The sequence below is a fragment of the Candida jiufengensis genome (genome assembly GCF_024610255.1).
Source record: "Candida jiufengensis strain CBS 10846 chromosome Unknown scaffold1, whole genome shotgun sequence".
Classification (NCBI taxonomy): domain Eukaryota; kingdom Fungi; phylum Ascomycota; class Pichiomycetes; order Serinales; family Debaryomycetaceae; genus Lodderomyces; species Lodderomyces jiufengensis.
In genome coordinates, this window is record NW_026261562.1 from 2400085 (window position 1) to 2417668 (window position 17584).

At 27.8% G+C, this 17584-nt stretch overlaps 6 protein-coding genes across 6 annotated transcripts; 2 read left to right on the forward strand and 4 right to left on the reverse strand. All coding sequences in view use genetic code 12, as the record gives it.

Annotated features, from left to right (window-relative positions):
• Window positions 1-196: 196 nt before the first annotated feature.
• Window positions 197-2993, forward strand: KGF54_004807 (uncharacterized protein; the record flags this gene model as incomplete). Its single annotated transcript, XM_051765545.1, has 3 exons — window positions 197-217; window positions 278-317; window positions 379-2993. The coding sequence occupies 3 exons, from the start codon at window positions 197-199 to the stop codon at window positions 2991-2993; spliced, it is 2676 nt and encodes an 891-aa protein (XP_051618848.1).
• A 928-nt stretch (window positions 2994-3921) lies between these two features.
• FGR15 (Fgr15p) lies at window positions 3922-5982 on the forward strand (the record flags this gene model as incomplete). Its single annotated transcript, XM_051765546.1, has 1 exon — window positions 3922-5982. One exon carries the CDS (start codon window positions 3922-3924, stop codon window positions 5980-5982), a length of 2061 nt encoding a protein of 686 aa, XP_051618849.1.
• A 55-nt stretch (window positions 5983-6037) lies between these two features.
• Window positions 6038-7417, reverse strand: NPL6 (Npl6p; the record flags this gene model as incomplete). Its single annotated transcript, XM_051765547.1, has 1 exon — window positions 6038-7417. The coding sequence occupies one exon, from the start codon at window positions 7415-7417 to the stop codon at window positions 6038-6040; it is 1380 nt and encodes a 459-aa protein (XP_051618850.1).
• A 270-nt stretch (window positions 7418-7687) lies between these two features.
• On the reverse strand, window positions 7688-10564 carry KGF54_004810 (m-AAA protease subunit; the record flags this gene model as incomplete). The annotated part of the gene is made up of 1 exon (XM_051765549.1): window positions 7688-10564. One exon carries the CDS (start codon window positions 10562-10564, stop codon window positions 7688-7690), a length of 2877 nt encoding a protein of 958 aa, XP_051618851.1.
• Window positions 10565-11102: 538 nt separating this feature from the next.
• KGF54_004811 (uncharacterized protein) lies at window positions 11103-12080 on the reverse strand (the record flags this gene model as incomplete). Its single annotated transcript, XM_051765550.1, has 1 exon — window positions 11103-12080. One exon carries the CDS (start codon window positions 12078-12080, stop codon window positions 11103-11105), a length of 978 nt encoding a protein of 325 aa, XP_051618852.1.
• A 1541-nt stretch (window positions 12081-13621) lies between these two features.
• Window positions 13622-17068, reverse strand: KGF54_004812 (aromatic acid exporter family protein; the record flags this gene model as incomplete). The annotated part of the gene is made up of 1 exon (XM_051765551.1): window positions 13622-17068. One exon carries the CDS (start codon window positions 17066-17068, stop codon window positions 13622-13624), a length of 3447 nt encoding a protein of 1148 aa, XP_051618853.1.
• Between the last annotated feature and the right edge of the window lie 516 nt (window positions 17069-17584).

Here is a 17584-nt window from a genome sequence, read left to right on the forward strand (position 1 = left end):
CTTTCTGATTGCTGGTTGAATCAGTAGCTCATTACTGGCTCTGTATAACTTATATCAAAGGGTTAATACATTAAACACGTAAAATAATTAATTACATACATTAATCAAATTTCACAACCAAAATTATTCATTTAACAAATCTTATTACAGCTACACTAATTAAATATTAGTTCTCAAATTTGTCACCTAAAATATCATGCCTAGTAGGCTTTCATACGTATGTTCTCGTTAGACTCAAATTAAAATTGATGGGCGGTTATACTAACTATTTCTTTAGTCATACCAAATGCAAGTAACTAATGATTTTCATCCGAATGGTATGTTTACTAATTTTGAGAGTACTCAAATGAATTTGAATACTAACCTTATTTTTGCTAGCCTTACTCAACACAGTCAAATCCAGAGTACCTAGATCAATCATCAATGAAAACCAAGGTGGAGATCATAGTAGATCAACGTCAATAGTAGAGAAGAAAGATCCAATATTAAGCGAATTAACAAGATTGCAAGTACATGAACCAGAGTTAACAATAAAAGCAACTTATGATGATGATATGGTGGAATATTCAGCAAATTTACAGGAATTGTTATATTTATTAGTTGAAGAAAAAGAAATGGATGATCATATAAGAATGAATATAGAACAATCATTAGCTGATATTATATCGTATTTGCCCAATGTTGAAGAAGAAACGCCCGAAGAGTTGCCAAAATTTAAAAAAGATACATCATACAAATTTAAACAAAATATTCCAAAACCTAAAAAACCATCAACTATGACATATCCAAATTCATATTTATCAAAAATTTTGATTGATAATTTCGAATTATTACTTAAATTTTCATCAACTTATTTTAATTTATCATTAAGTTCAAAAGTTACAAAATATATAGTTGAATTAATTTATCAATTAAACTATTGGGAAATTGTTCATTTATCACATTCAAAAGATGAGAAGTTTTTAAATTTTTTAAGACTTGTTGGATTTGAAGTTATTGATACACTATTCGGATTTATTATTAAACCTCCTGAAAATTATTTAAATGATAGTATGTTACAAGGATTGCAGTATCCTTGGCCTTATCCATTCTACAACTACAGTTATCATTCATTTAATTCTAGGGTGGAAGATGAAAAATTAAAAAATGTGAAAATAAATCCATATATTGATATTAGATTGAAAAAATCTCCAATATTAAGTGATAAGAATAGAAGTAGAAAAGTAAGAAAATTATTGATGAGAGAAGAAGATGATGATTTAATTCGTGAAACTAGAAGAAAATTATCGAGTACTGCATCCCTTATTGATAATGAGGAAAGTGGTGAAAGAGATCTGGTAACTCCTAGTATTATGGATGTTGAAGATGATGAAACTGATGACCATGATCTTAGTAAAACAATGAGTGATTCAGAATCATTGGATGATGACGAGGACAATGATGATGAAGAAAATGATGAGACCTTAAATAAATTTAAATCATCTAAGATTGAAAATGATCAAACTGAAGATGAGATCGATGAAGATAATGAAGATGATGACTATAACGATATTGATGATGAAGATTTTTTTGATAGAAAGAAATCAATTGAAAAAAGACCTTTACCTCCAAAAGTTGGTTCGTCTACAAATAATGATCCTAACTCAGATTTTTTAAAACCACAAAAATTTGCAAATACTATTCCACAAGGTGCTTTTAAAATTGCTTCCTCAACTCAAAATGAAAAGTCAATCTCAACCGATTTGTCACAAAAAAAGAAAGAAGTCACTGCAAAACCGCAAAAACCAAAAAATCCAACAACAAAACCAAAAGCAAAAAAGAAAACTGAAGTTGAATCAGAATCAAGCAGTAAACAAATACCTGCGGAACATTTTATTAATGGTTTTGGATCGTCTAGAGTTTTATTTGATCCAGATACCCACGAAAATTCATTACAAAATTTAAGAATTGATGAAACAAATCCAGATTATTTAATTACAGAAAAGGGAAAACGAATACCAAGGACAGGAATAATACATCAATGTCAATTAATAGATCCTAACACAAATTTCAAATGTTATAAAGTATTTTATGGTAGAAATGAATTATTAAGACATCAAGAATTTGTACATGCAACAAAAAAGAAAATTTATAAATGTATATATTGTTTACAAACTGGTTTAAAAATTCAAAGTTATCCACGTCATGATTCATTAGCAAGACATATTAGAAGAAAACATGGTATAACTGGGAAAGAAAATAAACAAGCAGTTAATTATGCAAAAGAAAATTGTGATATAATTGATGATATTAGATTTCCAATATTCAATGATATTGTTACACCATCTACTGAAGCTTTACAACCTGGTGAAATACCTTTAAGTGAAACTCAGAAAATAAGTTTAACATTAGGAAGAAAAAGAAATCATGGTAATGCAAAAGGACCAAGAAAGAAAAAAGAATCAACAAATGATCAACCAGTTGAAGGATCATCATCATCTATATCACCACAAGCTAAATCAGTGAATACTGAAGAAGATAATGATAGTGATGGAGTTAAATTAAAAAAACAAAAATCACAAGAATTAAAAAGACCAAATGAAACGCTACTTTATTCAGGTGTTAATAAACCAGGTAGATCAGGTAGAAATTATATTGTGATGAATATAAATGCTGATGATATTGATCCAACAAAAACTCCAGAACCTTCAAAAAGGCCAAAAAAAAATCTAACCGATTCAACTAAAACTCCAGACACATTAAATAAATCGAATAAAAATCAACAACCAAGTCCTGATCAACAACAAATTTTACAACAAAAATTAGAAAAAGAATTATTTACAAGAGTAAATAAATTACCAAATTTATCAAATTTTAATCAATCATCAACTTCAAAAAATCAACCTTTTTCAATTCATATGGGTCCGAATTCAACTAATCAATTATCTACTAATGTTTCACAATCTAGAAGAAATTCTTCTATTGATTCAACAAGCAAAAAAGTTGATGATTAAAAAATTTTTTAAGCTCCAATATATAGATACATATTTATAGTTTCATCAAAATTAAAGCTATATAATCTCAATAATTAAATAAATTTTTTTGCATTATTTTATTATTCTAATACTTAATATTAAATTGACTGCAAAAAAAAAAATATTAGATCCGTCTAAAATTCTTAAACTTGTAATTTTGTGTAATAATTTTTATATACTTTGTTACATATAAATAAATTAAGGGGGTAGTGTAACTTGATCTATTTCTTTTACAACTACTTTAATTAACGACGCCATTATTAAAAATAATTTAAAAGTTGATATGAAAATAATAACTTTTATTATACATTGATTTTTCTATATAGGTGTTGGTGTCTGTGATTGATTAATTCTATAAAGTATCAGCAAGTAGCTCCTAATACATATAAATATTATAGCAAAAATAAAGTAGTTAACTAATTAATCATAAATTTGGTTGTAAAAATTAAAATAAATTTAAATAAAAGAAGAAAAAAAAATTCCCAAATTTTTTTACAACCAAAAAAAAAAGATCATATTTTTATTTTACAGCCAATTAATAATTTTACAACCAAATTAATAACAACATCATTATAGTATATTTTAAGGTTGAATATACCAAATAATAGTACCTACAGCCATAATCATATCCCTACTTTTCACTGACAACATTTTTTGTTACATCAAGTCATTTTATTAATTAAAATTTAACGTTTCAATTTTTCATTATTATCTACAAGGAGTTATTCACAACATTTGAATTTTCAATTATATAAACTTGAATAAAATACCAAACGGCACTTCAATTATTGCATATAACATTTTCAATACAAGTCATATAATCAATCCTCAACATCAAATAAATACAAAGAATATTATCCTTTCATTTTAATAATTTACAACCATTAATCTTGAAACAATTCAAACAATGGACAAACCACAAGAGTTGCCTCCAAGGCCAACTATGGTTAAAAATAGAGTTCAAGATGTTATAATCCTTAAAAAAAATGGCATTGGTTTTGATAAACAAATTGTTGTTCCCCCACCGCCAATGAGAACTTTTATAACACAACCAAAACCTCAAAATTCAGATCAAATTGATTCATCAAAACGCCAACAACCAAATCAACCACCAAATCAGCCTCAAAATAATCAAAATCCAAAAGCTTTACCACCAAAAGGTCTACCACCAAAAAATCAAGCTCAACCTAGAAAAGTTATAAATCCTCCTCCAATACTACCTCCAAAAATTATAAAACAAATTCCAGCTGATCCTCATAATATTTTGAGAAAGCAAAAACCTGATCCATCATTACTATATCCAAAATCTCCAATCAAAAGACATCCATCGCCTCATAATGTATCATTTTCTTTAAATTCAACTCCAATACCAAATAAATTACAAAATGATGCAAATTTTAATTCATCAACTCCACAAGCAGGCATTAACCCATCTTCAAATAAACCTACTCCATCACAACCAAACAAAGTTGGTAATACCACCAACGATAAAACTGACGCGTCACTTATGTCAAAGAGAAAATTGCAAGATAGGGATGATTCTATTGATTCAATGGATATTGATAATGATTTTGATAATAATAGTTTCTCACCATCAGTAAATTTATCACCAAACTCATCACGTCGAAATTCTGCTAGTATTAGGAGTAGATCAACTTCAGTAAGTACTGGTAATAACAGTAAAGCCAAAGATATTTTAACTGATATAGCTACAATGTATGCAAAGACAAATGCAATATCTGAAAAAATTAAAGAAAATATGCCATTAGATGAACAAATTCCAATATTGATAAAGGCTCAACCATTAGATACTAATGAATACGCAAGTCATATTCAAAAAATTGCACAAATATTATTTGATGAAAAATGTGATCCAAAATTTGGAGAACAGCTACATAATAAATTTATGGAATTAATGGATATAATTGAAGAATTTGTTAATTACTCAACACCTTTAAAATCTCAATTATACTCAATTGTTGAAAGAAATTTTGATATCCTAATACAAATTGGTACAAATTATAAAATAATGGATATTTCAACTAAAGTTATAAGATTTTTAACTACAGTATTCATAAATTTAAATTATTGGGAATTATATAATTTATTACAATGGAAACCTTCAATTTATCATTTTATAAATCTTATTGGATTAGATATTAATGATACTTATCAAAAATTTTTAAATGATTATAATAATTTTTCTTATGATAAATTAGCTCAACCATTACCATATCCAAGAACAAGAATTAGAGTGAGAAAACGTAAAATCAGAAAATTAATTGAAGATTTAGATTTAACTGCGGAAGAAAAAGAAAGAACTGCAAAATTTTTCTCATTAAATCCAGATACAGCTGATCATGATAAATATGTCGCTGACATTTTATCAGGACGTAATAAACAAAAAAGAACTTTTAGACCAGATGTTCAATTAGAACATCACAAAATTATTAAAAAACCAGTACCTCAAGCAGATAAATCTACAGTAAAATCTTCAAATTATGATCCTGATGTTGTTCATGAATGTCAATTACCATCAGCTGAAGTACCTCATAAATTATGTTTAAGAAGATTTTCTCGTAAATATGAATTAATACGTCATCAAGAAACTGTTCATTCCAAAAAGAAAAAATTGTTTAAATGTTATGTATGTGTTAAACAAAATCCAGGAGTTGGTCCTCGTATTTTTACACGTCATGATACTTTAGCAAAACATATAAGAGTAAATCATGAAATCTTTGGTAAAGAAGCAAAAGCAGAAGTTGCATATTCTAAAAAACATGCAGAAGTTGTTGAAGAAGGTGATATTACTGTTCATGTTGGTAGAAGAAAAACTAAAGTTGATTTTGAATTAAGAGCTCATATGGAAAGAACTGGTAGTGATTCATTTGGTGGTTATTTAGAAACAAGTGATTTAGAATCTGGTGATGAAGAAGTTATTTTCAATGATCCAAACAGGCAAATTTGAAAAAGAAAAAAAGAAGAATTTATCATTAATTAACTATATAAGTTCTATAATTTTACTATAATACTGATTCTTTTTCATAATTAATTTGATCAATTATTGCTTTTCTAATTTCATCATCATCTATTTCATTTATTAAATCTTTTGAGACACTAGCCAAACCAGTGACAGGTCTCTTTATATTCTTTGTATGATAAATTAAATCATATTTTAAAAATATATTATTTTTAGTATCATCCTTTTGAAATTTCTTATATGTCATTTTTGTAGGTTGAGTTAAAGTTGGGAAATGTACAATATTTGTAAAAACATCTCTATACCCAGTTTGTAATACTTGTGATCTTGAATCTAATAATTTTTGATTATATTCTGATGTTTTTCGAGCAATTTGATACATCCAAGTTTCATCAGTTTGATAATTTACTATTGGAGCAGGAGCTGATGGTGTTGCATTACCACCTGTCCCAACTCCTGAATTATTCGAAGTTATACCTTCACCTAAAACACTCGAAAGTTTATTTTTATATAATTCATCGGGATCTGCGTATTCTCCAGGTATATCACCATTATCGATAGCTCTTTGTTCCCAAAAATCATCTATAACTTTTTTACCTTCTTTTATCATCTTGGAACCAAATTCTCTGAATATAGATCTTGCAGTTACTAAATTTACTGCTCTTCCTTTATATGAATTGGGGATTATACCACGATTTATTAAATCTTGTTTTTGATTGTTATCACAAACTCTTTTAAATAATGTACGATGAGTTTTAAATAGTAAGTATGAATCTCTAAATCCAACTATTCTTGCAGGTACTGTTGAGATCATGTATAATCTATCACCATGACCTAATAATTTGAATGTTTTGATTCTGAATTCTCGACCGTCTTGTAAATAACCTAATTCATCAATTTTAGCTTGACCTTTTGGATCTTCATTGGGAATTCGAATTTCATCATTATCTGTATTTAATGGATTACCATTTTCATCAAATACATCACTTTCATTATATACATAATGTTTTTCTATTTTTCTTCTACCTCTTTTACGTTTAGTTGTTCCTTCTTCTCCTTCTTCTCCATTGGCTGCATTATCTTCTTCTTCTTCTTCATCTTCTTCATCTTCTTCGTCATCATGTTCTTCTTCCTCTGGTAGTTCATCATCATGTGCTACATCTGGATCCTCTTCGTCTTCATCGTCATCATCTTTTAATGCTGCTGCTTTTCTTTTCCTACCTCTACCACTAGTAGTTTCTATATCATCTTTCATATCTTCGTCTTCTTCATAATCTTCTTCATCGTCGTCTTTATTAGTTATATCTTCATCGTTCACATCAGGATCATTTATACTAGTATCCTCTTCAACAAATTCCGTTTCCACATCATCTAATTTATTTTCTGGGTCTTTTGGCTTTACAATTCTTCTTCTTTTAGCCATTATTGTAATTGATTTGATTTGGTTGTAACAGTGTTAATTTGTGCTTAAATTTGAAAAAAAATGAAAACAAATTAAATATATAAAAGCGTATGTGACGTATTTATTGCCTCAACACATGTTTTAAGACAGTCAAATTTTTTGCAACCAAAATTCAAAAATTGTTACTCAGTAGTAAAAAAAGCATCTTTTTATTTACAAGTTAAAAAATTATTAAATTTACTATATATTTAAAGGGTCGTTAAAAGTCATAAATCTTTATCTATGATAATATTATTTTTCATCATCTTTTTTTTCATCGTCATTTTTTTCATCATCTTTTTTCTCAGTTGGTTTTTCATTATCTTTTCTTTCATTCTCCGGTTTTACATTCTTGAAAGCAGCTTGATCACCGTCGAGATATTTATCAAATGCGTCATTGTTTTCCGGAAATGGTCTCTTACCCAACAATCTAATCATGTCCTCTCTTGTTATGAATTCTTTTTTCAATAATTCTTGTGCAACTAAATTTACTTCCTTTGATTTTTCAGTCAATAACTCTTTACATTTAGTATAACATTCACTGACAATTCTTTGGACTTCACTATCGATTTCTCTACTAGTTTCATCACTAAAAGGTTTTGTTAAATCATCTTGAGATCTTGTATCATAATAATTAACCATACCAATTTTAGGTGACATACCAAATCTTAAAACCATTGATTGAGCAATATTCGTAACTTTTTTAAAATCATCATGAGCTCCACTAGTAACTGATGCAAAATGTAATTCTTCTGATACTCTTCCACCTAATGTCATTATCATTCTATCATATAATTGTAAAGCTGACATTAAGTATTGATCTGGTGGTAAATATTGCGCATAACCTAAAGTTCCTTGACCTCTTGGTATTATAGAAACTTTCAATAGTGGATGAGCATGTCTTAAAAACCATCCACAAATTGCATGACCTGCTTCATGGAATGCAACAATTTTTTGTTCTTCTGGATTCAACAATTTTGATTTCTTTTCAACACCACCGATAACTCTCTCAATAGCTAATTCGAAATGTCTTAATGTAACAGCATTTGCATTATATCTAGCAGCAATTAATGCAGCTTCATTACATACATTTGCAATATCAGCTCCTGAAAAACCTGGAGTTAATGCAGCTAATCTACCTGATAAATCTCTATCAACATCTCTTTCTAAAGTAATTTTTCTTAAATGAACATCAAAAATTTCTTTTCTACCTTGTAATTCTGGATTATCTATATGAATATGTCTATCAAATCTTCCTGGTCTTAATAATGCTTTATCTAAAATATCTGCTCTATTTGTACCTGCCAATACAACAACATGATCTGTACTATCAAACCCATCCATTTCAACTAATAATTGATTCAATGTAGTTTCTCTTTCATCATTAGCACCAGTTGCATTTCCTTTTGAACGCTGTTTACCAATTGCATCAATTTCATCAACAAATACAATTGATGGTGCATTTTCTCTAGCTGTTTTAAATAAATCTCTAACTCTTGAAGCACCTACCCCAACAAACATTTCAACGAATTCAGAACCAGACACTGAATAAAACGGAACCCCAGCTTCACCTGCAGTTGCTTTTGCAATCAAGGTTTTACCAGTACCTGGAGGACCACTTAAAATAGCACCTCTTGGAATTTTAGCTCCTAATTTTTCATATTTTGCCGGATTTTGTAAGAAATTAACAAATTCAGTAACTTCTAATTTTGCTTCTGCCATACCCGCAACGTCTTTAAATTTTGTTTTAACTTCAGTTTCTTGATTAAATTTTTTTGCAGTTGATTTACCAAAACCCATTGGTCCCATACCACCCATTGATGATGCTGCTTTTTTGGTCATCCAATAAATAGCACCTAAAAATAAAACTGTTGGTAAGAAATTTATTAAAAATTTTGTAGTGTTTCCCTTTGATGTATAAGTGACTGGTACTCTTAATTGCGGTGGTATGTTTGATTTGTCTTGTGCTTCACGTAAATTACGCTCGAAAGTTTCAACTGATCCAATATTAAAGTATAATTTCTGTGCATTCTGACGCAATCCATTATCATTTAATTCAACATATGCAACAGAGTTATTAACAACAACAACTTTAGATACTAAATTTTTACTTAAATAATTGGCAATAAAATCTTGAAAAGTAATTTCTCTTGCGTTTTCATTATTGGTGAAAGATAATAATAATACAATAAGAGCTAGTATTGCAATTGCTTGAAATATTTGTTTTGGTGTAAATTCAACTTCGATATTAATAGGTCCTTTATCTTTTTTCTTTTTGTTTTTACTGTCTTTGCCTTTATCGCTAGCTTGTCTGAAAAAAGCTGAGAATATGTCATTTTGAAAATTTTGCAGTGCTAATTTTTGTTGAATGTTTTTAAAGTCATTAATAATAGTATATTCGTTTGGACATAATGGGAAAGTCTTTTTACCATTTACTGCAAATGGAGTTGAAATTAATGTGTTAAATATAGCAAACCAATATTGAACTGCTTTTGGATCAAGATTTAAATTTCTTGCAATTTCATCTGAACTTATATCTTTATTTTCAGTAGTTGCTTTATCAAATTCCGTTAATAATCTTTGAACATCCATATTACTAAATTTCAATTCATCTAAATAACCCAAACTATTAGATAATACATAATAAATATGAACTGTTTCTAGTATCTCTTCTTTGGTTAATGGCAGATACGATGGATATTCTTTTGCAAATTCTTCTTGTATATCTTTGATCATAACATCGGCTATTTTATCATCTAGTACCATAACCCCACCTAATTTTTCAAATTCATCACACTTTTTATTAAATTCCTTCAACATAAATTTGAAAACATGAGATAAACGATCAAGATATCTTCTTTCAAATGGATCCACAGGAAGTTCAATTTCTGGAAATGATATACTTTGTGCGTCTTTATTTGTGAAAATTTGTTCATATTTCTTCCTTAAATTTTCTAAATCTTTCAGGTAATCTTCGAATGGATTTTTCTTATTATTTTGTTGTAAATGATAATATGATTTATGAAATGATCTTCTTGTTACTAATGGTGTTATAACTGATATATTTCTCTTCATTAATGACGACACTATATGTCTCCTACTACGAGGTACCATTAGCCTTAAACTCATATCGAATAGACTTTATTGGTGGGTATGTGGTTGGATTTTTAATTTAATATGTATTAATCTACTCTTTTTTAGATAAATTTGATTTTGCCTTTTTTGCTCATACAATTGAAAAAAAAAAATTAATATACTATCACCGAACTTTGTAAATACACGAACTTATAAATTTATTATTAGTATACAATTTTGATTGCAAAAAAAAATCATTTATATTTTACCAATGTTTTTAACCGATAGATCGAGTTACTGGATTAGACTTTATCTTAATTTTGGAAGAGATTCTTAGAGATTCAATTACTTTAAGCTTTGATCTACAGCTTTTGTTGTTGCCTCCAAGAATTCAACAAATTTTGCATCAATTCATTAAGTCATTCTATAGATTAAATTTAAAATGAATTGCATTACTATTATACAAACTAGACGGAAAACAAGTGACCCCAAACTAAATACTTTTATAAGAACTAAAACACTGAGTAAAAAGCAAGTTTCACCGTAAAATACAGATAACAATTTTCTAAACTCCTACCAATAAAAAAACACACTAATTATCCAATATATCAATTGTGAAATGAACAATAACAGGCCTATGATCAGAAAATCTATGACCGACATCAAATAAATTATCAACAACTTCATGAGTTAATGCATATATACCAGAATCGAAATTTGTATTTTCTGGTGACCAAATGAAATCAATATTATAACCAGTTTCATTACCAAATCCTGAATAAGTTCTTAAATCTGAATTTATATCTTTGTATGATATAAAAGCAGAATCTTTTAATTCTTTTGCAGTAGTTTTATAAGCTTCTTCATTATCTTTTGAATTAAAATCTCCACTTAAAAAGACTGGAAATTTATTTGGAATTTGTTGAATATAATCATTAATTAATTTTGTACCAAAATCTCTAGCAGCATGAGATTTTGCATCTAAATGAGTATTTATGAAATTCACTGATTGATTTGTTTGTTTATGTTTGAAAGTTCCAATTGTAACCATTCTTTTTGTACCAGCACCAGGAAATTTTGATGGTTTATTTGGAGTTTCACTTAACCATTTGTAAGTACCATTTGTAAATTCCCAAATCGATTCATCATATATTATTGGAGTATATTCACCTTTTTTTTTACCATTATCTCTACCAACTCCAAAATATTTCCATGAACCAGTTGTTTTAGTATTTAACCCATGTAAAACATCTTCTAATTGATTATGTAAACATTCTTGTAATCCAATTAGTATTGGTAGGTTATCATTTAATTTATTAACTATAGCATCAACAACTCCATATTGTCTTTTACCCCATGGTAATTCATATTTTTTTCTACTAAATACTGAAGCGGCATATCGAACATTATTACTATAGATTTGTAAATCAAATCCTCCATCAGTACTATTACCAACACCTAAACCATTATATAAAACTTTGGTTATTGGTGATTTATGCTTTTTTATTGAAGTTCCAAATACATTAGTTGAAAATAATATTATGGTTGTTAAAATGAATGAAAATAACATATTTCCTGTATGTAACTAATTGATTTGAAACCTTAAAGTTTTTTGATCTGAGACCTAAAATGATCATTTTAGATTGCAGATTTATGAGAATTTAGCAGAACTATATATACTAGACCAATACTGGTTAATCTAATTTGATATTTTAAAGTTTAAGTTATTAACCATCGTGGATAAAAATAGAAATTTTATGGTTTTCAATTAATCTATTACTTTAAAACATATTAAAATTTAATGTATATTAACTTAAATAATTAAAAAGTGAATTTGTAACCAATGAGTGAATTTAATCTGAAAGTAAAAAACGGTTGATAAAAAACTATGGAGTAGAAAAAATTTTAGTTCAGTAATAATGATATCAATAAATTATACCCTGCCTTGGTTAGAAGTTTAAAAATTTAAATTTAAAATTTATAGTTTAATAAGTAACATGCTACAGAAATCGAATAATACAATATAACCAAAAAAAATTTAATTTTTGTGAAGAATAAAATAGAAAACTATATGAAGATTTATGAATCAATTCATATAGATAAATCAAAAGATCAACAAAACTTCTAAAAATAAATTGGGGGGCTTTTCTACTTCATTTAATTTACCACTACTGATTTGAGAATATTATTCATTTTCTGACCACATTAATTTGTTGGCTCAGCATTAAAATTTCATTTCGAGAAAAAAAGTTATTTTTAGAAACTTCAAGTGTGATTTGTAAAGAGTCAAACATTATGATAATTGTTCCTTCCTTCGTGTACTTCACTAGCAACAACGTTTTATTTGTTTAAAGTAACATTGTAAGATTAAGTTGTAATTAAAAATGTGTAAAAAGAATTGAAAAAAAAAAAATGTGTTAATTAATGTTTCAATTTAATTATAAAAATTTACTATTCTCGTAAAAATTCAATTCTTGGCAACGTTTTAAAAATTTCTATTTTTAAATATTAATAATTTTTAACACAATACACAATATCAACTTTAAAACTAATTTAAATTATTATTACTTTACGAAATATAATAATTACAATAGGAACAATATAATGAAGCATTAATTTACGCAATACCTAAAATTAAAGGTGTAGCTTCACTCTAATTGACAATAGCTTACTTCTTAAATTTCACGAAAAAAGAAATTTAAAGGCTACTTAATCAAAAATTGTGTATAAGTATATTTATGTAATATGACTTAAATAATTTATTCACATAAATTAGTTACTTGGTAGTATTTCCGATTTAAAATAAGTATTTTAAACCATGTGGGTTTCCTATCTTGGCCTCTATATGCCACATTTAATTTTGAAGTCAGAAGACCTTTTGCTTCATATGATAAAGTTAATAGCTTTACCTCACGACTTTACACCTTAGAGTTAAGTTAATGAGAAGTCTTATTATACTAGTCTAGTCCAACACTTGAAACACGTTTCACCACAATTGAACTAGAAATAAAATGAAATAACGTCATGAACCGTAAAAAATTAAATTAAAAATAAGTAAACTATAAACTAAATGTACTACTATTTTTGTGATTGTCCTCTCTTTTCTTTGTTTTACATGTGTTTTAATAAAACCGCCTCTTCTTGATTTTGAAATTTCTCACCATCTAAATCTATTTCGTCTATTAATATATTTTCATCAATATCAAATACTTCACCAACTAATCCTTTAACAACAATCATAATTTCATCTAATCTATTATATATCATATGAGCTATAAGTAAAGATGCTATATTTAATTGTCCATCTTTACTTAAAAATTTATTATAATCTAAATGTTCAGTTATACTTGAAGGATCTTTATTACTTGTTGTGGAATTTTTTCGAGGTTTACTGTAAAATCTTTCACTTAATGATATTTTATTTATTCCCCATTGGTTTCGTAACAATTCCATATGTTTTACTGATATATTTGCCTCTGTAATTTTTGGTAATGCATCTTTTGATTTTAATGCACCTGATGCCATGTGAATTAATGAAAATATTTCTGCATCTAAATCGGAATAACAAATTCCAACTCTCTTTGTTATTATTGGAATCCAAGTTTTAGGGTCTTCCAATTGATTAAATGCAACTAATAACATTAAATATAATTGTACTGTATCTGATAATAAACCTTGTAATCTAATATATTTACTTTCCGGCCAATATCCAGATATTGGTAATTCAAATTTTAAAGGTAACAACAACTTATTTAATCCAGCAATTCTCATAAATAAATATCTAAACCTAGCTAATAATAAATCATTTCTTTCTTGAATTTGAAAACTTGGATCATTTAATCTTCTCATTGCAAATTTGGAAACATCACAATGTATATTACCAATTTCAAATAATGAGCTTCCTAAAATTTTACGAACTATTAATTTTGATGATATTGGTTTGGGGATAATAGCAGCTAATGACCCAATGCAAAGACCAATTATAACTCCTATAAATCTTAAATATGCTGGAACCCATCCATATCCAACATTTCCTGAAGTACTACCATTCGCATCTAGCCAAGATGTTCCTAAGACTAAAACTGTGGTAACACCAAATAAAATTTGTGGTAAAAGTGTTTGATGAATTGAAAAATGTCTGAAAAATATTAAATATAAAAATATTACAGCAGTAACCGCTCCATATCCATAATAATTACCTGACCCATTTCCACATGATATATACCAACCAACTAATCCTAGCAAGCAACCAGAAAATGTATATATAAGTTTTGAAACAAATACATATATCGTTTGTCCAGAAGTTTCACTGATTGATACAGCAATCATAATAACCAACCATACCATTCTTTTACTGTAGTACCAATTTGCAGTAGTTCTTACAAAATAAGGTATAGCTCCAATACAAATCAATCCACCAGCACGTATCCAAAACCATAATTTATCAGACATTAAAAATTTGATAACATTCAATAAATAATACCCACAAAATTGAAACCAATTTGAAGGTGGTAAACTATCAGCATTTCTTCTTTCAACAGTACTTTTTAAATAATCAGGTAATTCAGCATCTAACTCACTTGTCAAATGTCTTGGTTTGAGATATTTTGTTTTTGTGAATGATGTTATAAATTTTGGAGTTGGTCTTCTTTCATCAAGATCGATACAAAAATCTAATAAATCTAACAAGTTAGAACATTGTAATCTTGCAATTTGTAAAAATAAAACACCTTGACTTATCAAAAATAATAAAGCTTCCTCAGTTCTTGAATTATCAAACATTAAATTTTTCAAAGTTTCAGTATCATCATATTTTGCAATAACTTCTTTAATTTCCTTTTTAACTTGCTTAACTTTTAATGCCATTTCATCTCTCTTTTTGATGTGTTTTTCCCATTGTCCTGGTAACCAAGCATATATTCTAAATTCATTAGCTGCTGTAAGCCATTGTATTACTACATCAAATCCTTGGTCTGTAGTATCAAGAATAGGACTAAATTTCTCAGTTAAATATTTTGCAATCAAATCAATTTGAGTAACTCCAATTCTATGACCTTCTCCATGTTGCATAATTCTATTTCTTAAAATTTTAATTCTTTTCCTATTTTCATATTCTCCGACTTTCCTGTATGAATCATGAAATGCACTAAATAACTTAGCATGTCCATGAGCAAAAGATGAAGCATTTGATTTTCTTCTTGTTATTGCAAAATCATCCTTAGCGAAAAAAGTTCTTTCTTGTAGTAATTGATAAAAATGTGCATAACTTGCAGTTGATGTTACTAAATTTTTAAATGAAGACCTGAACTGCCCAACATCACCAACGTCAAATCTTCCATACGAATACTCTAACCAAATTGTGGACGCTATAATTTCTAATGGTGCCATTTTGGCTCTAATACCAGTAATTTCCTTTTTAAAACCTTTGTAGTTAGCGAAATTTGGAGCGGAAGGTCTCATTGTATTAAATAATCTTTTGTGGTTTGTACATGCTTTTCTCAACCCACCAATACATCCAATACTAGCAGCAAAATATCTAAAATTCGAAGTTGAAGGAAAAATCAATAAAGCAGTTGCCATTTTAAATACCAATGATATTCCCACTGGTTTTATGACAATTAATCCAACCGATAAAGGATCATATAATGGTGAAAAATGACCATAACATGAAAATATAACATTACCTATTTGTCCAAATATATAAGCTGGATTCCATAATGGATGAATTTGTCTAATCATTCCTAAGATCAAAGTATTTGAAATCATTGATAGGATAGTTATTGCTATTGATTTTGTTTGTATATATCTACCTGAAAAAATCTGATTTTCAATACATAGTTGTAAGCCAGAACCAACTTGACAACTTCCCTCACTAATAAGTTGTTGCACTAATTCTTGTTGTGTAATACCTCCATGAAGATCATTTATAATTTTAGACCTTACAATATGATGAATGAATGAAATCATTACTCCAATCATTATAGCACAAGCACCTAAAAAATTTATTATAACAGGTGACCCACCGGAAATACTAATAAATGAAACAATTGATACTAGATAAGAAGCAGTACCTAACCAATGACCTGTTTTGGGAACTATAGTCAAAACAGCAACTGGCCATACATAACACCAACTTTGAATAACTACTTTAAAAGATGTATAGTTCAAATGATTTATTATATACCCCGGATAAAAAATTTCATAAACTTTTCTCCATAAAGGTTGCTTTCTTGTTGGTTCCTCCGTAATTAGTGTGGTGGCAAAATTTCTTTTATCTCCCTTGGGGTAATACTCATTACATATCGTTTCATCATCTATTGGATCTTCATAATTCGTTCTATAAGCTATTGGATCTTCTATAATTGGTGAAGAATTTGAGATTGCTGATGAAGATATTGACGTTAGTGAGAATTCGTCATCTTCATCATTATCTTCTTCTCCTGAATGTAGTGGGTCATTTGGATCATATTGCTGATTTATATGTTGTTGTCCTTGTTGCCCTCGTTGTTCTTGTTGTTCTGGTTGTTGTGGTTCATTATGATTCTTCTCATCAACCATATCTATTTTTAAATTAGTTTAAGCTGAGTTAGTTTTAGTTAAGATTGATTGCAAATGTGAAAAATGCAAATAAAACTTGATAATTTGCAATTAATTAAGTTAGTGTCAGGTTCAAACTTTGGTGAATAATGTATTTCAAAATTGGTCTTTCCAAAATAAACTGCTTCACATATTTTTTTTTAATTCTATAATATTAATTTATTTGTTTGTGTTTTAAATTCCATTAGAGTTTTGTGTGACTTCTTTTTTAATTTGAACTTAGTTAGATGTAAATTCGTTAAGCCTTGTCTGTTGGATTTAAGAGTTGATTAAATAGATTACTAAACCAAAGATTAAAGACTAAGAAAAACTTCAAGATTTTTGTCTAATTCATAATAAAACATGAATTATAGATCTTAAAGTTTTAGACTTTATAATTCTGTAGAATTAATCGGCTAAATTTTTTTCAAATTTTAATTAAAAAAAATAAATAAAATAAAATAAAAAAAATATAAGCTACCAAACAAAGCCCATTTT